The sequence below is a fragment of the Thamnophis elegans genome, chromosome 16 (assembly GCF_009769535.1).
Source record: "Thamnophis elegans isolate rThaEle1 chromosome 16, rThaEle1.pri, whole genome shotgun sequence".
Classification (NCBI taxonomy): domain Eukaryota; kingdom Metazoa; phylum Chordata; class Lepidosauria; order Squamata; family Colubridae; genus Thamnophis; species Thamnophis elegans.
This window is the reverse complement of record NC_045556.1, coordinates 25,419,404-25,440,975: the sequence shown is the minus strand read 5'-3', so window position 1 is coordinate 25,440,975 and position 21,572 is coordinate 25,419,404. Positions and strand designations below refer to the sequence as shown.

Sequence of the window (21,572 nt, the reverse complement as noted above, 5' to 3'; positions counted from 1 at the left end):
AACAGAGAAGGGTCTCTGCCGGGGAGTCGCCAGCCGACATTGACTGGCAGATGGAATCCAGAGAAGGCCTAGTTTGTGAGATCTGATCCGTCTATGGGAGGTAATTGGCAGGAGGCGGTCTCTCAGGTACCCAGGTCCGATGCCATGCAGGGCTTTATAAGTAACGACTAGCACCTTGAAGCGAGTCCGGAGACTAATGGGTAGCCAGTGCAGCTCGCGGAGGATAGTAGGCCTAGTGGAGCAAGGGAAGACCACCGACACCACCGTTTCTTCCCATCTGGGTCTGATTCGGGGTGGAGCCTGCCGCTTTCTTGCAAGGGGCGATGACTGGCCCAGCGTCGGCCAAGGCTACACTAGAAGGCGGCTTCTCCGGGTTTCTAGGCTCGCGCCACGAACGAGCTGCGGGGCGACTCAGGGGGCGGGCAGCCTGGCCGAGGCAGCGCGGTGACAATCCGGTGCGAGGCCAGCAACGCCCCTCCCTGCAGCGACGCGGAGGGGCCCGCGGGTGCCCTTCGTAAAGCTAGCCTTTCTGGCCCCGCCCACAGCGGCCGCCGGCCCCGGATTGGCCGCGAAAGAGCACTCGTGGGCGGGCCCTCGGCTGAGCCAATCGCAGCGCGGCGGGGATTTGAATCGCGAAGCAGAAACGGTCGGGACTGAGGTGCAGCAGGCGCGGAACCCCCTGGCCGGCCAAGATGAGACGCAGGTGCGAGGGGGCCCGGGGGTCCGGGGGGGTGGTCCGAGGCGGGAGCGACAGAGCTGATGGCTTCCCTCCCTGCACAGCGAGGTCCTGGCCGGCGAGTCGGTAGCCTGCCTGACCCAGGCGCTGAGCCACCTGCGCGGCATCTGGGAGGAGATCGGCATCCCGGAGGAGCAGCGGCTGCAGCGCACCGAAGTGGTGAAGAGGCACGTCAAGGTGAGCGGCGCGGCGGGGCGGCAGGGGCGGGGGAGTGGGGCGGCCGGTGACTGAAGCGCGCTCTTCTCCCCGGCGCCGTGCAGGACCTGCTGGAGCAGATGGTGGCGGAAGAGGAGAGCCTCCGGGAGCGGCTACTGAAAAGCATCGCGCTGTGCCGAAGGGAGCTGGCCGCGCTGTGCCAGGAGCTGCAGCTGGCGCCCTTCCAGGTGAGTCCACGTAGCGGTGCCCCGCGCCCCCACCGCCGGAGCCCGTCTATCACCTGCCTGTCTTGCAGGAGGAGGAGGAGGCCACCATCCTGCAGCTGGAGAAAGATCTGCGCACCCGAGTAGAGGTGATGCTCAAGCAGAAGCGCGAGAGGCGGCAGGAGTTGCGCGCCCTGCAGGAGCGCGACCAGGAGCTGGCGGGGCTGCTGGGCCGGGCGCCCTACAACATTGGCAGCAGCGAGGCTGTGCCCAGCCTGGCGGACCTGGACTGCTTCCGGCGCCACCTGGCATCCTTGGCAGCTGAGAAGGTCTGGGCGTCTCCAAGAGGGGAAGGGTGGCTTGGTGCAGCTTGATGCTGACCATTTCCTTTCCCCTTAGGAGCATCGGCAGGCAGAGTTTGTCCACCTGAAGCAGAAGGTTATCCTCTGTATGGAGGAGTTGGAGCAGGAGCCCAGCACCACCTTTGAGCGAGAAGCCATGTGCCAGGACTCAGGCACCTTCTGCTTCTCCCTGAACAACTTAGCTGCTTTGAAGGATCTGCTGCAGCAGGTTGGGGGAATGGGCTGGGAAGGCACCCACCTATCTTCCTTTAGTTCTCCTTGGACCTAAGGCTGTTCCTTTGTTGTCTCCCAGCTGGAGGAGAGAAGAGCTCAGAAAGAGGCTGTATGTAAAGAACTGCGCTGCCGCATCCTGATGCTCTGGGACTGGCTGCAAGTGCCTCCTGAAGAGAGAAATGCCTTTGCTCCATACATGGAGGGCTCCAGAGCCAGCATTATGGACGCTGTAAGAGGCTAGGCTCCCTTCCTGGGTACGAGGGCCCTGCCGGCTCCTGTAGTCCAGGAGCAGCACTCGCCCCTACATTCGTATTGAAAGGTTATGCGTCAGATAAGCCCTTCTTCCTTGTGTTTCATTGCCTTGACTCCTCTCTGCCCTGCCTCTTTTAGCTGCACCTAGAAGTTGACCGCTTGGAGGAACTGAAGTGCCAGAACCTGCAGAAGGTGGTGGTGGCCATTCGGGCTGAGCTGGCCACTTACTGGGACAAGTGCTTTTTGGGGGAAGAGCAGAGGTGCTCCTTTGGCCCCTACTATGAAGGTAGGTTGGGGGCCAGTGTTGAAGGTGAGTGAAGCCATCTTCAATGGCCCCTTTCTGCCATCCCACATGTTTTCCTCCATCATAGACACCTTCAGCGAAGAGTTGTTGCAGCAACATGACAATGAGCTCATGCGACTAAAGCATTATTACGAGACACATCAAGAGCTCTTTGAAGCAATCCACAAATGGAAGAGGAGCTGGTGTCTCTTTCAGGAGCTTGAGGTAGTTGTGAGCTGGGCTGTGTGGGCTCAGCTGCCTCTCCAGGCAGCATGAGACTCTCACCTTTTCCTCCCTGTAGAAAAAGGCCACCGATCTAAGTCGCTTCACCAACCGAGGAGGCAACCTCCTGAAAGAAGAGAAGCTGCGTGCCAAGCTGCAGAAGACCCTTCCCAAGGCAAGTGGTCCTAGTCACTCTCCCTATCCTGTGAACCTCTGGCAGCCCCACCTAAACTTGACTTTTTCTAGTGCAGTTGGAGGAGGAGCTGAGGGTCCGTGTTGAGCTGTGGCAGCAAGAGCATGCTCAGGACTTCCTAGTGAGCGGGCAGCCCTTTATGGAGCATGTGGCTGAGCAATGGCGCCTCCATCATCTGGAGAAGGAGAAGGAAAAGCAGGAACGGGTGAGTGGATAGCCTCAGCCTTCCACACATAACTGTTAGTTTATCCCAGGGGTGTCCAAACCTGGGAACTTTAAGACTTGTGGACTTCAACTCCCAGAATGGTAAAAGGGTAGCAAGCCTGTTGATTGGTAGCTGTGCTTAGTCCCTTCTAGCCAGAGGGCAGCCAGGAGGAACGATTTTGCCTATAAGCCCACCCAGCAGTTGCTTCCCCCTTCTCCCAAGGAGGCAGTTCTGGGCTCCCTCCAGCAATGCTGGCTTGTTTGTTTGTTTGTTTGTTTGTTTTTAATAGTAATTTTATTAAAGTTTATATCAATAAAAACTTTTTTTATTTTATTATATTTTATCTATACATTTTATTGGCTGCCTATCTTACAGTTAGATGTAAGCTAAAACATAAAGAGTTAAAAACAAATATAAACTAAAAAAAGGAAAAGAATAAAAAATACAAAACAAGAATAAATATGTAAAGAAATGACTTTCCCCTTTAGTAACTGTTGGAAAAACACAATATTTTCTCCCCTTATCCCACTGGTTACACATAAACAAATCTATCAGGACTTGTTACTTCAGTCCTGAAACCAGCAAAGATCCATTGAAGGGAGAAGAACAGGTCTAGTTCAACCTTTACTTTTAACAATCATGGCCTTTAATCCCTTCAAATAATATCCTGGAACAGGGGTCCTCAACCTGTGGCCCACTACCCGGGCGTGGCCTATACCTACAACATTTCTTTTCATATTTCTTTGTCCCTTCTCACAAAATTATTCAAAACATTAACAATCCTGTTCTCTAAATCCAATATAGGAAAATTATCCAGGTTCTTTTCTTTGTTTGTCATCCTTTGAATTATTAAGCATGAGTTGATTTCTTTTGTATGCCCTGTGAAGCATCTTTTTCCTTGTCATTCTTGTAGCCTTTCATTTTTAAAGCCGCTTTCAGATCAGTCTCAATCATGCCAAGAACTGTTTGTTCCTCTTGCATGGCATCTTTGAAGCACAGTCTATCTACAGAGGCAGATATTAATTTCTGTTTCCTTTGTTCAAAAATACCCTTCAGTACATCTAATATTTAAATATTTTGCTTCATTCTATATTAGTAAGTCAAGTTTGAATGTTCTCCTTTAATTAATCTTTAATTCCTTCTGGTATCCAATTTTTTATAATTTGTTTTGGGAAGAATTCAGAATGAAAGCGTTTTCTCATGGGAAAGATTCTTTATAATTCTAAATTTTTATTTCAAATTTTTCTTGTCCTGTTGTCCATTTGAAAATCAATGTTTTATTCACCTTTTTGCTGTTAATTCCCCAAAAATAAAGTTAAGTTCTTAAATTTATATTTCTCACTAAGGCTGAAGGAGACACACCTGGTGCTGCAAAGTCTTTCAATCCCAAAGCTCTTGGTAGCTGAAAAGCAGCTAACAAGTAATTTCCTAAAACAATTAGAAAAGGAGTAGGTGAATGGAATGATGTCTCAAAGGCGCCAACAGCAACTGGGACAAAAAGCAGTTCAGGGGTGAGAAAAGTCAGGTCCTACAGTTAGGCAAGGATAACCAAATGCCCAGGTACAGAGTGGGTGGCATCTAGCAAATGTGAGAGAGCGCAAGATGTCCTAGTGGACCAAGTATGAGCCAGCCATGTGCGGACCACCGAGGTTCTTTCCAGTCCTATAATTCTGTGCTCTAAGATGGCTATTCCCTTGCCTCTCAGAGCTCTAAACCCATCAAAGACCTAGGGGGTCTTTTGTGGGTTTTGGGACATGCAGAGCAGGGCTCCACCACTGGATGTCAGAAGGTTTCTTTCCCCACTTGGAAGCAGAGCCGGTTCCAGCTGTGCTCTAAGCACTTGGCAGAGATGGCGAATTGCAGCCCCTCCTGCATCGTCTTCCTCCCCCAACTTCTGACTTGCCCTCCGATTCCAAGTGTGATAGCTAAGCAGCTGGTCCATCTCTTTGATGAACTAAATCAAAGAGATGATTTAACTAAAAAGTTCGCTTGAGATCCATTTCAGATACGCCAGTTCCTGTTTAGCCTACTCTCATTCCGTTCTGCCTTTCAGCAACTCAAAAAGTCCCGACAGATGGAAGAGGAGATGCTCTATGGCAGCACCCCCACCAAGAGACGGGCTTTGGGCATCACTACACCTGGCAAAGCACGGAAGGTAAGTGGGATCACCCAGAAGTCAGGGTTTGCCTTTTTACCTCGCATATATAAATGCAGGACAGCTTTTTTCCTTTCCTCTTTAGTGTCATCTTTTCCCTTTGTGGACTTTTTTTGCTGGAGCTCTGGACACCCCTGGCCTCTTTTGAATGCCTGAAGACACCTCGGGTCCAGGACTAACCCAGAAAGTGGGGTGGTGGCTTTATTATTTGCTACATATCCCAGTTAGAAGCTTTTTTCTAAACAAATGTAGTTTTAAAAAAACCGGAGAGGTTGGAGGGCATCTCTAGGATACAAATGCCTCCCAACAGTGTTATCAGGTGCAAGGTACCAAGAACCTGGTTTGCTCAGGGTAGTTACTATTGCTTTTCACCCATAAAGAAAATCTTACCAGACTAAAGCCCCTTGGAAAGATTTAGGGGAGGATCCCTGCACACCAGTGATTTAAGGCTGATCTGCCTGAGCTTTTTGGGAAAGGCCCCCACCCTCTTGCAACTCAGCACCAGGTTCCACCAGAAGCATACAATCATCCCTACACAGGGACACATTTCAATGTACAATTGAGAAGAGCAACGGAGACGATTAGAGGGCTGGAGGTTAAAACATGAAGAACAGTTGCAGGAAGTGGGTATGTTTAGTCTAGTGAAAAGGACTAGGGGTAAGAGGATAGTAGTGTTCCAAGAGGGGATCATCCTACTCCCCACAGCATCTGAGGGCAGGGCAAGAAGTGTGAGACACAATAAAATTATGTCCTTGATCAGGTTTCTAATCCATTTTCTGTGCAGCCGAAGGTATTGTGATGTAAAGACATGTGGTAGATCTGAAAGTGAGAATTGATTAGCAGTATTTTCCCCTGGAAACGGCCATCAGATGTTTTTTGCTGTGCACCAGGGACCCCTTTTTTTCCTAACGCCTGGACTTTTCTTGCAGCTCAACGTTACCACCACAACTCCCAACAGCACCATCCGCTCAGCCCTGAGAGGTTCGGTGTTAAACTCCCCCAGATGCCACCCACCCCTGTCTGCAAGCAAGGTAAAGAGTCTGGAGGAAGGCAGCCTCCCATCCTATTTCCAGCTCTGTCAAAAGGCCAAGAGGCTGCAGAAACTACAGGAAGTTCAGCAGTGGGAATTGGCCTAACACCATTGCAATGCCCAAGTGCTGCACTGGCTTTGGGTGCAGCTGGCACTTGGCAAGAAGTCCTGGCCACAATAGAGGTGGTTAGCCTCCTTGGGTGGGCTGCTGCCTAAATCCAGCCCTTTAGCTGTGGCACAGGCCTTCTGCAGCTCAAGGTTTTGGAATGCAGACAAAATTACGCAGAAAGCAAAAGCAACATGACAGCTGGGCCGTTCCTGCATTGCCCTGTCAGCTGTGCTCAGGCAAGAGCACCAGAGTTCATGGAGCCCACATTGCACATACCTGTGGCACTAGGGACTGAGTGGCTTTAGAGCAATTGTTTGAGGAGGATGGAGAGTGGCAGTCCTAAATTCCCAGAAGAGCTGCACCATGGCTTAATGCCTTTGTCAAACATGGCCCTTCCTGTGCTCCTTCCTTTAATCTTCTGGCTGTCCTTGCCCAAAGTGCCACTCCCCTCTCTGCCTGCAGCTTGTCCGGACCCCCATCCGTGTGGTTGCCAAGACCCCTTCCAAAGGCCAGATGGAGTGCAACAAGGAGAACGTGTCTCAGCTCAACAGAACACCTCTGAGCGGTGGGTGTACCCTGACAGCCCCTGCCCAGCACAATGGCAGCATTTACTCTGTTGCCAGCACCTATTCGGCATTTGCGGTAATTCCCTTCTCCCTCTTCTTCCCCTCTGCCCTTCTGTCCCGGCTGGCTCTGGAGCGAGAGTCGCCAGGTGGCTGCATTCCCCCTCCGGGCCTCTGGCCAGTCAGCCCTGGCCAAAGGGAGACCAAGGGCTGGGTGGGTCCTACTTGCTGATGGGGCTCCTTTTGCTGCTGCTTCCCCTGCCTGTAAATGGCAGTGGTGAGGGAGGGGCCTCCATGAAAGAGGGCTCCATGGCTGGAGGCAAGCTTGGGCAGGGCAGCCCACAGTTCTACCTCCCTTTACCCAGTTCCTTCCCTGCCGCTGCTTCCCCTCCTATCAAAAGCCCCCCATGTTGTCCAAATACCTACCCCATTGCCTTTCAAACCCCTGCCCCCCCCCCCCCCGCAGCTCCCTCTGCCGCCTTCACACCAACTGTTCTTTTCCCTCCCCAGCGCGCACTTTCAGAGGCTTCCAAATCTGAGCACCGATCCCATGTCCTCAACTCCACGGCTTCCAATCCTGACACCTGAAGAGGGGCTGTTACCAGCCCTGGATCCACTCACCATCCAGGGTCCACCATGAACTGGACCTTCTGGGGCCCGGTTTATGCTGCCACTGTTTTTAATGAATTGATTTCTAGGTTTTATGTTACAGGGAATAAAGGTTTAGATGCAGCAGCTTCTGGGCCGTGGCCTGCTGCCTTGTTCATGGGGTGCCGGGGGGGGGGGGAGCAGCAGGCGGAGGTTTGCCTTCCTCCTTTCCTTGGGCAACCTTGTCCACCCAGGCCCTGCTCTTTAGCAGTGGCCTCCTGCTCACCTTGGGCATAGGAAGGGAGTCCTCTACAAGGATGCATCACCTCCCTCTTCACCGACTGGCCCGTCTCCTGGCTGGGCTGGCACCCCTGGCACTTCGACTGTACATTTTATGATCATGGCTAGATTTGCACCTTCCTCACTACAGCAGCCTCTTATTTATTTGTGTGGCTGTTCGCTTGTTCAAAGATGTAGGTGAGCAGCAAAAAATCAGTTGTACTGTTTTGAAAAAGCTTTTTTTAAATGTCAGACTTTGCTCTACATAAAAGATAATTTTATTCTGCATTTAATGTTGTGCTTCTGATATGTAAACATTGTTGTGCTGCCTTAAGAAACATCTGTGCTGCTCACTTCAGAGGAAATTTGCACTGACCACCATCACCATCCCCGCTCAAAATTCTCATTCACGTTCTGGGATCAAGATTGACCTCTGTGAAGTTGCTCAACCTCCAGAGAAATGCCTGTTGGACATGGCCACATCCTGGTTCCCCCAACTGGTCATATTTCCCTGGGAAAACAGTTGGCCCCACAAAACCTGGTCAAGCCCCCCAAGTGCCTTACCTACAGCAGCCCCAGGTGTAGAGATGGCTGGCACCTGAAAAGGAAACAAGCAGGGTGAAGCAGCAAGGGCTGCAGTGGGGAGAGCGGGTAGCACTGTGAAAGGTGGTCTGGGGGACCATGTAGCCAATGGCCACCAGCTGCAGCCCTGTGGGGGAAAGGGTGTGTCATCTGGAGTTGTTGAGGTCATGGCCACACCTCTGCCTGCCTGCCTAGGAGGGCAGCCAGCCCCATAGTGGTGGGTCAAGCTTCCAGTGCAGCCTCTCGCAACAGCACATGCGTCTTAGAGGGTCCGGCTTGGCCTCATGCAGCACACAGCCCCCCCCCCCGCCCCCCCCCCCCCCCGACAGAGGCTCAGGCCTGCCCTCCATGCCACCATTTCAGCAAAAACCAGAAGCTGAACTAGCTATTCCCCACCTGGCCTGGCCCCAGCGCCATTGGCTTGCATGGAGGATGCTTTGCTGCAAGCAACTGCCATGGATGGTGCAGCCTTGGCCCTGGCAGAGCCAGGCGGCCTGGATCATCAATCACCCTGCGAGGCAGAGTCTAGCAGCCCAGGGGGCGGGTGACAGTTGCTGCTGGATAAAGCTGGGTTGTCAGGGTTCCAAGTAATGTCGCCAACGAAAAAAGACTCTGAGGCTTGTAAATGATGGCTTCCAGGTCTGACAGGGAGGGGCCTGTGCACTCAACCAAGGGGCCTTCTGGGCATTGCCTTTAACACTGGCACCCAGCTGGAGATCTGAGTCAATCTAATGGAAACCACAATTCCCCCTTAGAGACAATTTCTGATTTTTTTTTCCTCCTGCCTCTCCCTTGGCCATACAGAGCTCCTTTCACTATTCCAAATGCTATAATTTCAAACATTGAATATACCAGATGCACAAAAAGGGTTTTTTTGTTTTTATTTATACAGTGGATCCCATTATTCCCTAAATCCTACAGCGTTGTCTGCCAGTGTACAAAATGCCAAAAGTGCAAGAGAGAACCAGTGTTGTGTGTGTTTCCCTCCTGCCCCAGGGCAGTCTCTCAGTTTGTGTGTCTGCGTGTCTGTCCCAGGACCCCAAAGAATTTCCGCTTTGACAAGTCCCAGCAGCCAGTAGTGCCCCACCAGGCCCAGCCTGGTGTGTGGGCCAGGTGCTGCAGAGGTGCTTCTGAGCCGGGGGGGGGGGGAATGGAATGAGGGCCCTCACTCCCTAGCAGCAGCATTGGGCTTAATCAAGCCATAGGAGACCGCATGAGCCAGGCACTCCTGGGCCAACTGAGCCACCTGGGGCTTGTCCTCTGCTCTGGTCGCCATGGACAATATCTCCAGCATCTCGCTCTCCATCAGCTTCGTGGCCACCTCCCGGTTGGCTGCCATCATGTTTCTCACCACTACCACGCCACGATGCTGAAGCTCTATGCAGGGGCTGAGCAGCAGAGACTGCAGGATTTCCAGCCAGTCCGTTGTCTTGGAGGAGAAGCAACAAGAGGCAGGTGGCAGGCATGCCCGACCCTGCCCTTGCAACCCACTGGATGCTCCACCAAGCAACAGCCCTGCTTCCAGAGTTGGCAGTGCCCCTGGAAAAGCAGGTCTGTGGCAGAAGATCGTGCCTCTTGCCTTCCCAGGCTCACAGAGAGAGCAAGGTGCCCTCTTCAGGAAGTGTGTGTTTCTGTGAGCGAGAGAGTGTTAGCTCACACAAACTTACCACTTGGGAAATCCGGACACAGATCTGTGGCAGCAGCGAGGTCAAGACCGCCAGCGTCCCAGAAGCTGCCCGACGAAGCCTCTCATCTTCTTCCCCACTGTACAAAACCAACAATTTGAGCCGATCACTGCCTTCGGCCAGAAACAGCTCCGCCACCTGTATGAAAGACAAACAGCTGTTAGGCCTGTGGGGTAGTGCCCAGCCCTCCCCAGCCTGCTCTCAGCTGCCCACCTGGGGGCTCAAGGCCAGGTTGCACATGCACTCCGTGGCTGCCAGTCGAATCATCTCATGCTCCTCAAACATGTAGCCTTCGATTATGGGCATGGCCTTTTCCTTCACAATCTTCTGCCTGCAGGAGACATGGGGAAAAGTAGCCACAGAAGCCATGCTGAGACCCCAAAGGACCTCGCCTTCCCAGACCCAAAACAGGCCTCACCTTAGCCTCTCACTGGTCCCAGCCAGGTTGGTGAGTGCCATCAACCCCTCAAAATTCTGCAGACCGGAACGAGTCAAATGCAGGAGACTCACCAGGGGTCTGACCACCTCATAGACCTGTGGAAGAAAAGTGCCAGGCTCAGCTAGGAGGAGCCCTGCCCTGCTCACAGGAGAGGAGGAACAAAGAAGAGCCGCCTCCCATTCCCACCAGTGCTGCCCCACACAGACCCGTTCTCCAGGAAAGGCCATCTCCGGAGCTGTAGTAATGGCAATCTTGGCCAGAGCCTGGGCGGCCTTGCTCTGCCCCACTTCAGTCCCCTCCAGAGCCAGAGGGATGAGTGCCTGTTGGGTGACAGGGAAGGGGGAAACACTGTTCAGCCCTGAGAGCCTTGCAGGGAAGAGAAAGAGGAGGAAGGGGCAATACTGACCTTCCCCCCTCCAGCAGCTACCACAGCTCCACGGTTCTCTGGGTTATCCACTATGGCCTGGAAAACCCTGCAGCACAGCAGGATTTGGAGAAGGGGGGGGGGGGTCAGAGCCAGGTTCAAGCACATACCCTCCCACCAGCCATGTGGGAGTAGAGATGGCAAGCAAATAGGACTCCTTATCTCCACCCTACCAGTTCACTGAGCTAAGACACACAGGAACCAGAAACCCTGCCTCATCAGAGAGCAATTTCAGGTGCAGGTGACATGGCCTCCACTGGCACGCTTTCAGCTAGATTCCTGCACCAGGCAAATGGCATTTTCCAACTTTTGGGACTCTGGTTTTAACTGAGGACCCTGGAAGGGCCAAAAAACAGCAGCTGCAGAAAGCAGGGCTGGGCTGTAATTTTCATCCCTAGAGTCTCTACTGGGCCCTGACACCTCCCCCCCCACCCCCCAAACCAAGACCATTCAACTAATGATCTCCTGTCTCAGGAATCATAATGCTAGTTTGCTCCAATAAGCCCCAGGGAGAAAAAGATGCTTCAAACCCTTTTCTTGGAAGGACTATGGAGATGCATGGAGCCCATGGACTGCCGGTTCTCAAGAGTCTTCTGCAGTCCTTTCCCTTCTCTTGTCCAAGTATAGGTCTTAGAGGAACCACTGCCTAGCAAGGTCAGCAGCAAAATGAGAAACTGTATCTCACAGGTATGTTCAATCAATGGAGCAATAACCAATGTCTGAATGTCTCGAGATGCAAGTCATCTTTGGCAGGGAAGATGAGCGGCCACCTCTCCCCCAGAAACTCATGCTGTACACTGAGGAACCCCTCCCCACTGCCAGTCCCACCTGAGTATTCCCAGTTTATTCACCTCTGGATTCAAGGTCAAGTCGCAGAGCCTCACCTGGAAATCAGCTCCCGGCAGGCAGGGCTTAAAGGACTTTCGTTCTTGATCATGCAAACAAGAGCCGAAACCACACCTGCGGCCAAGAGCTTCTGCACACGCTTATGGACGAACTCTGGCTTATCCTAGAAGATGAGATGAGTGAAGGCACCAGTAAGGACTGCCATTTACAGGCAGCTCCATTGCACCTCTGCCACCTCCCTAAGATGCGCAATCCCTTCTCTCCCTCAGGGCTTTTGCCTCCACTCCTCATCCCCCTGGGCACTTTTCCATCTCACCTTGGGGTGCTTCTCAGGGATATGCTGCTTGGCATATTTAGCAAGCTCCACCATCTGTGGGTCAGGTTCCTCAAAGTCATAGCTGTTGGTACAGTTGACCAGTGTAGAGGCCACTGCAAATAAGCAGTTCCGATTCTCTGACTAGGATGGAAGCAAGGAGCAGGGAGAGGGGAAGTTTATTTGGCAGCCCTTTTGAGTTCACCAATGCTGACACAAGCATCTATAACTTGCAGATATCCTGGAATTCTGAATTGGATAAACAAGCACTTAAGCCAGAGTGTTCCAAAAATCAATACTGAGTATCTCCAGAGACAGCTATCTTCTTCCACTGGACACTGCCAGCGGATCCCTCTTGGGGCAACTTGTCTTATCATCCTTAGGACATATCTTCCATCATTCAAGCATAGTCTATCTTCCCCTGAGCTACCAGTCAGTGGGCTGCACAACAATCTTTTTTTCAAAATGTTACTGATTTTATCACAGACAAACGCGCAATGCAGTCATACTGGATGGTGACATGACATTTTCAAGCATGGGGCAGACCCAGACTTGAGCACAGACTCCACCCAACCTGAAGCATATTCTCACAAGAAGCAAGAAAAAACAGGACAAAGAGGCCAACATGGGAGATAGATACTGTTCAAACCCAGATGCCTCTATCTACACTAAGAGCCCATCACAGGCACACAGGATTAGAGACACTTTCACGTTGTTCCTCCAATGCGAGATATGCCATTATCTGCTAGCAATGCCCCTCTGGATTCTTCATACAATCAAGAGAACAACTTTGTGCAAAAGAATTAAGGGACATGTTTGACATCAGAACTCAAGCAAGGTCTAAGCATTTCAACCTCCCAGGAGCCTGCATAGCAGACTTCAAAATGACTCTTTTAGAAAAGAAGGACTTTCACAGGATCACCAATTGAGGAGGAGCTGCACCTGCAGACATCAAAAGGCTTCTCACAATCTTGCTTTCAACAAATATAATGGGTTCTAAACAATTGATGAAGTACTCTGTCTCACATGTCACTTCAATCTATCAGACCAACCATCTTCCTCTGCCATTTTTCCCCATCTCACCCCAATTTAACTCCTACATCTGTGCAGCTACTCTGCATCTGATGAAGTGAACTAATAAAAGCCTTTCTAAAAGTTGTTAATCAGAAAAGATGCACTCTGATTTTTGCCACTGGACATTATTAGAATATGGCTGATGGAATAGTTTCCTCCCTATCATGTTCAACTCCCAAAGAAGCTCTACCTGTGCCAGCTGGAACAGAGCCTGGAGAGCTGCCTTGTCATCCAGAAGTTCTTCCTTGACATCTGCGTCCAAGGTAAGGAATGCCAAACCTTCTGCTGCCCAGTGGCGGGTGCCAGCATCAAGGGTCTCATTGCACAACCATCTAGATGTGGGACAAGGGGACATTAGATCTACCAAGGCCCCAGCCATTCAGTAGGGAGCATTAGAATTTCACTTCAACCATTAGGGACAAGAGCTCAAACATGCAAGGTTGATAGCAATCACAGAATATCAGATTCAGTCCATACTGCAACTACATCAGATCTGCTCAGGCTGTTAGCTTCCATTCAGCATAAAACATGTCGACCTGCAACCAGATCACACTCACCCTTGGATGTTCACCACGCTTACAAATGTGAAAGCAGCAAGCAATACTTGATGTCTTCTCCCCCAAAGGGTGCAAGAGCAGGTGGAACTGAAGGTGTTGGAGGCTTTTGTTGTATTTATTTTGTACGACAATAAAGGCTATACTACTTTAGGGCAGAGCACCTCTTGCAGCCAAGGAAAGCCCACACTCACTTGCAGCACTGCTTGGCCAGTTTCATGGTGGAGCCTTCGGCAAACTGTTTCATGCTGAAATCTGTGCCCCCTGCCGAGCCCAATTTACAAAGGCCCTGAAAACACAGACAACAATCAATCATACAACCTGCCTGCACCGGGCAGGTGTCATTTACCAAAGGCAAACAAGCAACAGAGAGAAAGGAGTGCCACTGAATAAGCTCCCTCCCTCCCTGTCACCCAACCTGATCCAAAACAAGCTCCTTCTACTCACAACCAGGGCCCGGATGCGAATGCTGTCACGCTCACTGTGCTTGTAAATCTCCTTGAGCAGTGTCACACCATTTGCGGTGATGAAGGAGGCACGTTTGGCCTTATCAGCTGCGTGGATCAGGGCCTCCACAGCCACAAGCTGGTGAGCCACCTGAGATGAGGCACACAATGCCAGAATGTTTTCCATGATGCCATTCAGTTCCAGCACCTGGTTTCCAGCCTCTGAAGGGCCTTGCAGGAGACAGCTCACTGTTTGGATGGCCCTGAGTTTCCCAGGCATGCCATGACCCTGGAACCAGTCCCTAGAAAGGAAGAGAGAGGAACCACTATGAGCAAAGAGACTAAATATAGAACTACTATGTAAATACTAAATATATAGGAAGAAACCACATGTCAGGGTTCCAAGTAACACCCCTAACAGAAGAAGAGTTCTAGGTTTGTGTTTCCCCAAAGTTCCATTTTATTATATGTCATATTGGCACATCTGGGAAAACCTGAATCTGAAAGCTTCCAGATTTTCCCCACCCAATTGAACATTTGAGTCCCTGCCCTACACCCACATGTCCATCACATGGTCCAATCAGGCCCCTTCCAACTGGAGACGCCTCATAGTCACACCCCTACAGGTGAAAGACAGGAAGTCTTTTGAGTCTCTGAGAAAGGAATGTTATTTAGACTATACTCCATATAATCCCCCCTCCTATTTTCCCACAGCATTAATTGTGGGAGGCCTGAAGGCCCAATGCAGAAGATACTTCCAGGCCTGACACAACTACTAAAGTACTGTGATTCCCTGAAATTAAGGCCTAACCAGAAAATAAGCCCTAGCCTGATTTTTAGCCTGCTAATATAAGCCCTACCCCCCAAAATAAGCCCCAGTTAATGTCGTCATCAGCTGGAGGGGGGTGGGCACAGCAAAACAGCTGATCCAGATGTGCTGAACTGGCCATGGAAAACAAAGTTAGTGGGATGGAGTGGGCAGCCGGCCACGGGAGGCTTGTCTACATCTCTTGGCTTGCCTGTGACCTTTGTGGCACATCAAGATCACCTGATTTTCCTCCCCTCTCCCTGTGCCTCTGCCAGTATCTGCTGCCAGTGCTGCCATTCGAAGATGAGCCTCCTGCGGTAACCTGCCAACTGCAACTTGACTCTCGGCTTTCCCAAGGTGCTTCTGGATCATCTGCCTTGTCCCCCCATGCCTCTGCCTCCGCCTGTTGCTTGGATAGGTGTTGTGGCCCAGCAGGTGCCGTTGGAGCTGCCACCAGACTCCGACAGCGAGGGGCCCCTATGAATCGGCTCTGGAGGATGTGGAGGACCCTGGACAGGGTTCCGACTCCGAGCAGGGCGCAGAGAGACTGGTTGGCCACCAGGAAGCGCCTGAGCCTTGGACTAGTGGGGAGGAAAAAAGGGAGAGTGATCCGGAATCCAGCAGTGAGTTGTTCCTGGATGCCTGGCACCGAAGAGATAATAGACGTCAGGAACAGTTGCGCAAGTACAGGAGGTAATTGCACTCAGCTGGTGGTCATTAGGCTTCTCTCCAGGCTATAAAAAGACTGCTTGTGCACACACCCCTCTTGCAGAAGTCAACGCATTGACTACAAGTTGGAGAACTTTTGTAACTAGCTTGGCAGGCTGGATTGCTGACAAGGCTTGTCTGAGTTGCTGCCAAGGTCCTTATCTGTTGTTATGCTTGGCTTTCAGCCACCGAAGATTTGGTTTCTTGCTAATAAAGTACATTCCAGTTAAGCTTGTCTCAGCATTAGTTACTGGACAGAGAAGGGGGTCAGAACAGATAGGTAATGAACTCACCTGCGCTGCATGGGCTGGGCAATCACAGAGTGCACTGACCGAAGGGCCACCACACTGCAGCTGCTGCTAGACACTGTTGGCCCCCTGCATATTCTCCACCCCTTGTGCCTGCGTCCAGCCAGGCTGATCACCCTAATACTGTGATTTCCCAAAAATAAGCCTTAATGCTTACTTTGGAACCCAAACAAATATGACCCGGTCTTATTTCAGGGAAACGTGGTAGTTCATACCTCTTTCATTCGTGAAGAGTCTGCAATGAAATGCTCACCAACAAAAGCCAGCAAAGCCAAAAAACTGACAACCAGCCCAGCATTCATTGCTAAGAAGTGACAGCTCCCTCTGTCAAACAGCAGTTATCTCCAAAGGGTTGCATTTACACACTCACAGACCTACCTGACATAATCCTCACAAAGTCGATGGAAATTCTCTCTCTCGCCATCACACTTCAAGTCCTCATAAAGCTTACTGAGCAGCACGGCCACAGTCATGGGGGTGTTCTCTGTCACACGCAGGCCTACAGGACTGTGGGGCACTGTGCCCCCAACCTCCAAGATCTCTTTGAGACCTGCAAGGAACCATTGTTTACTAAAGAAGAGAAGGGGCCAAGAACAGAAAACTTTCTGCACATAGAGTCATGCTCACCATGATCAATGACCCAAAGAGTCAAAGAGTTGTTGGAGGCTTGCAGTGACTTTGGAGCTATTACGCTGATCAGCAGATTGAGGATACTGTCACGACCATAGGAAGAGACACCTACTCGAGTGAGAGCCTCTAATAGCCATCTAAGAAGCAACCTCAGCTCTTTGGATGAGTCTACAGCAAGGGCATCAGATAGAGGGGAAAGCAACATCTCCAATGATATTTGTGAGCTACCATCACTTACATCACACAAGTGAACAAAGGCATAACTTCGCTTAGCATAACTGTTCTCCTGCAAACATCCAATATGCTTTATCCAAGGTGAATGCAAATAAAAACATGAATATGAGATGTCTAAAAGCACAGTAATTTATCAGAATACCCCCCCAACATGCAGCACAATTTGAAACAAGGCAACCCAGGCTCCCTTTTTATTGCAAAGCTGGAAAATATGCAACTTACATTTCTGGCCCTTCCTGGTATGGGAGTCATGATCTAGAACAGGGGTGTCAAACTTGATTTCACTGAGGGCTGCATCAGGGTTGTAGTTAATCTTATGGTGGGGGCTGGGGGGCAGCACAACATCACTCGTGTCAGCGGGGGGGACCTGTGGTGGCCTGGGTAGGGTTGGGGGATCCATTGACTCCAGCAGAGGAAGGCGAGACCAGGGCAAGTGGCAAACTCTTGTCCACCAGAGGAGCCTCACCATCCCTCTCAGGCCACAGAGGACCACTGGATGGTTGTGCAGGCTGCCCCGAGCCCTGGAAGACAAATGCTCAGCCTGGCCCTTGAGCTCCCAGGGCACCGGGACCCCATAGCCCAGCCCAGCCCTGCTTCTCCAAGAGGGCGCTCGGTTGCGCTCGTGACCCGTCAAAACCGCGGTCGACAAAAGCGCGCTCGACAAAAGCACATACCTGACGTCATCAGCAGCGCGACGAAAAAAATTAAAAAATAAATTAAATTAAAATTAAAATAAAATTAAAGCAAGCCGATTCACATAAAGGTAAGGGTTAGGTTTAGGGTTAGGTTAAGGTTTAGGGTTAGGGTTACGTTAAGCGTTAGGGTTAGGTTTAGGGTTAGGTTAAGGGTTAGCGTTAGGTTTAGGGTTAGGTTTAGGGTTAGGTTTGGGGGGGTTAGGGTAAGGTTTTCGCTTTAATTTTAAATTTACCGCTCACAGCGCGATGTTTTCGTCGCGCTGTGATGACGTCACGTACGCGCTTTCGTCGAGCGCGCTTTTGTCTACCGCGGTTTTGTGGTGGAACCGGTTGCGCTTACCTCCTTGAGGCTGCTGCTGCTGTGCTCACTCTCCTTGGCCAGTCCCCAAGGTGCTTCTTCAGGAGGCAATAGGCTTCCCATTCTGACCACTCCCCCATCGTGCATGGCTCTCAGATCACGCGCACATTTGTGCATGTGCCTTGTCTTGCAGCCCTGTGCCCTCAACAGATACCTTCTCCGATGGCAAGGTTGCAAACTAATGAAAGCTGCATTTTTGGAACGCTTGTTTTTCTCATCTTTTACCATTTTAATGCTGTGTTCCCAAGGTACTTTGGACTGCAGATCTCCTCCAACCTGCTGCCAATCGCATCATGCTTTGCCCCCACCCCACCCCCTCAGCTTGGTAGAAGGCTGCAAGAAGCTCCCATCCTAGCTTCTCTTCTCCTACTCTTTTTCTCCCCAATGTCACAATGCAGGGCTGCAAGGGGAAAGACCACTGCATGCACACACTCACACACACACACGCACGTATGCGGGTCTGGAGATGCGAGCTGAGAGCCACAGAGAGGCCCGTCAGGCATAGAGGCAACGACGGGGAAGGGGTCAAAATGGGAAGCCTCTGCCAGCTTTTTTAAAAAAAAAACCTGCCGAGCAGCGGCTTCCCTTTTTGTCTACCATCCCTTCCGCTCCTCCATGCCTGAAACTGATGCCAAAAGGGCAGTTCTGCTTCTGTCCCAGCAAATAACTGGCAGGCAGAAGCACAATGGTTCTAAAGTCTCATTCCCATCTCCTTCCTTTCTCCGGGTTCGGGAAGTGTCGCTGGCCTTGCCGCTGCTGGCCCTAGCTTTCCCACATGAGGGCGGGTTGGTCCCAGTGAAAGGGGGCTGTGAGGCCAGGCCTTGTGAATGGGATATAGAGACATTGGTGCGGGCACGATGCTGTTCTACAATTTGGTGCGGCCATCCGGTCCAGAACATAGTCAGCCTTTGATCCAACCCACACAGCCTCCCTAGCGCCAGCAAGAAACCGCCTCACTGCCTCACCTCCACCCCCTGGGCGTGCAAAAGAGAGACACCGAGTGTTGGCATCCTGAATGAAAGGGAAATGCTCAGAATGCAGTCAGCCTGTGGGGCAAAACAGTCCCCAGGGACGCCAGGCCCCGCTCATCGCCTCCTCTGTGTGTGCTCGGAGTAGAGCGGGGGCAGCCCCATATCAGCTCTAAGGTGGCCATGCAGATCAAAGGCTGACCGTGTTCTGGCCCAGATGCCACCATCAAGTTATAGACCAGTGCCTGGCCAGCCTGGGCTGAGCCGCCAGGCCTCTGCTGTCTCCAGGGCAGCCCCTTGGGCCAGATCTAGCTACATGATGGGCCCTATCTGGTTGGATCAGGCCTCGAGTCTGACAAGCCTGAATTAGAACAGCCTGTAATCTATCCAGACTTAAGAAAATGTATCTCTGGCCATCCTTCCACTAAGCAGTACAGACAGTGATGTAATCCCCACAACTTCAGAAAGGCAGCTGGAGACTCACCTGATGCCAAAACATTGTCTTTATGTACCACTTCCTTCTGCAGCCCCTGCCTGAGAGTCTCAAACATGACCTGCAAGAGGTTATAGGCAGCCAGTGAAAGCTGCTCATCCTCCCTCTCTAGGACAGTAAAGAGGCGTCGGGGCCCCAGTTCACTCAGAATCACCACCGTCTGTAAGAAAATACCCAGCTTTGAGACAAAGGAAGGATCCAGAGTAGACCCATTTTACCTATCTTCTTTAGAACCAGCTACTCTGAAATTCAAGTCTAACTAGAATTGCTCTTCAGGAAGCAAGCACAGCTGTTCAAAATCCTGGAGAAGCAGAATGTTTTGGGATCCAAGTCGGTAAACCGAAGGAGGTGGGGTTGATTTTTCAATAACACAGTGAAATCTACCCCCCCCCCCGAACTATACAAAAAGACCAGAGTTCAACCACGCTGGTGTCTATTCCAATATGGCAAGGAATCATGACTTTGTGAGCAACACAAATCCAAAACTATTTCCAGAACTGAGCTACAGAACAATGTGATTGGCTTGCTCTCTCCCAAGCCCCTTTGCTGGGTCACAAAATCACAGGCAAAAAGGAGTCTGATCAGCAGCGATGCTTTCACTAGTTCCTGGCTGTGTGCAATAGGTGCTTCAGTTGGTTCAGGAAGGACACCCCCACCCACCCAGTATGCTAATTATTTGGTTAGACACTCCAAGAGAAAGTAAAATGCTATTAGCACCAAAGCATCATCCTTGAAAGAGTCAGGAGGCAAACCAAATGACCACCCCCCCAGCTCCGAAAAAATGTCATCTTGCAGCAGCCCTTACTCGAGTACAGTGGCCACGGCAGAGGCCGGTGAAGGTCCGCAAGGCTGCTATCATCATATCCAAACGGCCTGTGTCCAATAACTGCAGCAGTAAGCACACGCCATCATTTTGGAAAATTTTCTCGGCACCAGGCTCCTCTCGAGCCAGAACTATCAAGTTCTGAGCTGCCTGGTCAGAAAAAGAATCAGTGTTTAGCTACCTGAAAAAGATTTCCCTGTTCATACTGATTTATATTGCATTGGGAAATACTGACCCATAATATGCCCACCTCTTGCTATACACTACCAGAAGCAGACCTTCCAACCTAAATCCAATCCTAGGCTTCACACACACCCCACCCCCTAAATCCAAGCCAGAGAAACCATTAAGTAACAAGATTTAAAGTCTGCTACTACTTCAAATCAGGAGGTGCTGCTATAGGTTCTTTGGGGAGAGAGCAAAGGAAGATGGGGCATGAGCCTCAAAGCTTATGCCCCATTATCATGAGAATGCATGCTACACCCTATATACCCACATTATTATTTCCATTTCTGATACAATATACAAGTGAAAGACCAGCTAGAGTGAGAAAATATTTGCTAAACTGAAAGCAAGAATATGCTACATCTAAAGTTCTGCACTGCTTCTACACTCTTTCCAGCCCACCTGTCACTAGCAAACTTCTGCTTTCAGAATAACTTGTTCATCAGGCTTCATGAGATGCAGCACATTTTGCCCAGCCCATCACGAGGGGCATCCTAAATCCCTGACCAGTACCTTTTGCTTCTTGTCTTGATCCTTCTCCTCCTTGCTCAGCAGCAACTTAAACATGGCTTCTACTTTGGAGTCAGTGCAGGTCATGGCTTTCATCTGGGATCAAGAGGAAAAGAACAGAGGGTTGCTTACGCCAATTCAGAGCCTTATCTTGAGGAAGACAAGAGCGTCTGCTCCGCGCGGCATTGGTCCATCCCCGAAGCCTCTCGGTACAACGGGAGCGGAGGGGGCTCGGGGCCTACCGTCTCCTGGGCGCTGCTGCCAAGGTCGCGCAGTGCCTCCTGGAAGGCCTTGTTCTTGGGCTCCAAGTGCACGCACCGCTGCAGGTCCGAGGCGGCCCGGTCGAGGTGGCCCAGGCCCCGGAGGGCTTGGCTACGGCGGAAGAGGCTCTTCACGTCATGCCCGTCCAGCTCCAGAGCTGCGCGAGAGCAAAAGGGAGGCGTTTTGGGGCCGGGGCCGAGGCCGAGATCGCCGGGGAAGCGGGGGGAGGGGGCGCTCACCTCGGGAGGCGTCCGCTTCGGCTTGCGCGTAGTCCTCCTGCGAAAGGAAGGCGGCAGACGGGAAACCGAAAAAGACGGTTCCCCCCCCCCGCTCGCCCCCCCCCCGCCTCGCCCCCGGCGGCTTGGCTCACCAGCTTCAGATGGCAGGCGGCGCGGTTGCGGTACAGCAGGGCGCGCTGTGAGGCCTCGGGCCCGGCCTCGGGCAGGTCCAGCGCGCGCGCGTACGCGGCCAGCGCCTCCGCGTAGCGGCCGGCCTGGAAATATTCGTTCCCCTCCCGGCGCAGCTCCACCATCGCCGAGGCCGCCATGGCACGTCGAGTGGGCGTCACGCGGACGCGACGGCCACCACTTCCGGGGGCGGCCCCTGCACGGGGCACGTGATGACACTCCTTCCGGCGGC

At 51.7% G+C, this 21,572-nt stretch overlaps 2 protein-coding genes across 6 annotated transcripts; one reads left to right on the top strand and one right to left on the bottom strand.

Moving 5' to 3' along the window:
- Positions 1-614: 614 nt before the first annotated feature.
- Positions 615-7,998, top strand: PRC1 (protein regulator of cytokinesis 1). 3 transcript variants are annotated; one of them, XM_032232457.1, is made up of 14 exons: positions 615-703; positions 781-913; positions 997-1,119; positions 1,188-1,424; positions 1,495-1,665; positions 1,750-1,899; positions 2,061-2,208; positions 2,294-2,430; positions 2,507-2,602; positions 2,679-2,825; positions 4,879-4,980; positions 5,910-6,011; positions 6,582-6,761; positions 7,193-7,998. In XM_032232457.1, the coding sequence occupies exons 1-14, from the start codon at positions 693-695 to the stop codon at positions 7,268-7,270; spliced, it is 1,815 nt and encodes a 604-aa protein (XP_032088348.1). In that variant the 5' UTR covers positions 615-692; the 3' UTR covers positions 7,271-7,998. The 3 variants fall into 3 exon arrangements, with proteins under 3 accessions (XP_032088348.1, XP_032088349.1, XP_032088347.1); XM_032232458.1 differs by having other exon boundaries at positions 2,294-2,433; positions 6,582-6,684; XM_032232456.1 differs by having other exon boundaries at positions 2,294-2,433.
- On the bottom strand, positions 3,181-21,523 carry UNC45A (unc-45 myosin chaperone A). Of its 3 annotated transcripts, none has more exons than XM_032232454.1 (20): positions 21,304-21,521; positions 21,173-21,209; positions 20,915-21,090; positions 20,676-20,768; positions 19,920-20,087; positions 19,106-19,274; positions 16,364-16,534; positions 16,115-16,286; positions 13,914-14,214; positions 13,661-13,755; positions 13,103-13,244; positions 11,842-11,982; positions 11,564-11,688; positions 10,662-10,728; positions 10,462-10,575; positions 10,235-10,350; positions 10,030-10,147; positions 9,799-9,954; positions 8,114-8,147; positions 3,181-4,253 (listed from the first exon to the last, which is right to left on the bottom strand). In XM_032232454.1, exons 1-20 carry the CDS (start codon positions 21,478-21,480, stop codon positions 4,141-4,143), a joined length of 2,685 nt encoding a protein of 894 aa, XP_032088345.1. In that variant the 5' UTR covers positions 21,481-21,521; the 3' UTR covers positions 3,181-4,140. The 3 variants fall into 3 exon arrangements, with proteins under 3 accessions (XP_032088345.1, XP_032088346.1, XP_032088344.1); XM_032232455.1 differs by lacking the exon at positions 3,181-4,253 and adding an exon at positions 5,079-5,799 and having other exon boundaries at positions 21,304-21,523; XM_032232453.1 differs by lacking the exons at positions 3,181-4,253; positions 8,114-8,147 and adding an exon at positions 8,996-9,560 and having other exon boundaries at positions 21,304-21,520.
- Between the last annotated feature and the right edge of the window lie 49 nt (positions 21,524-21,572).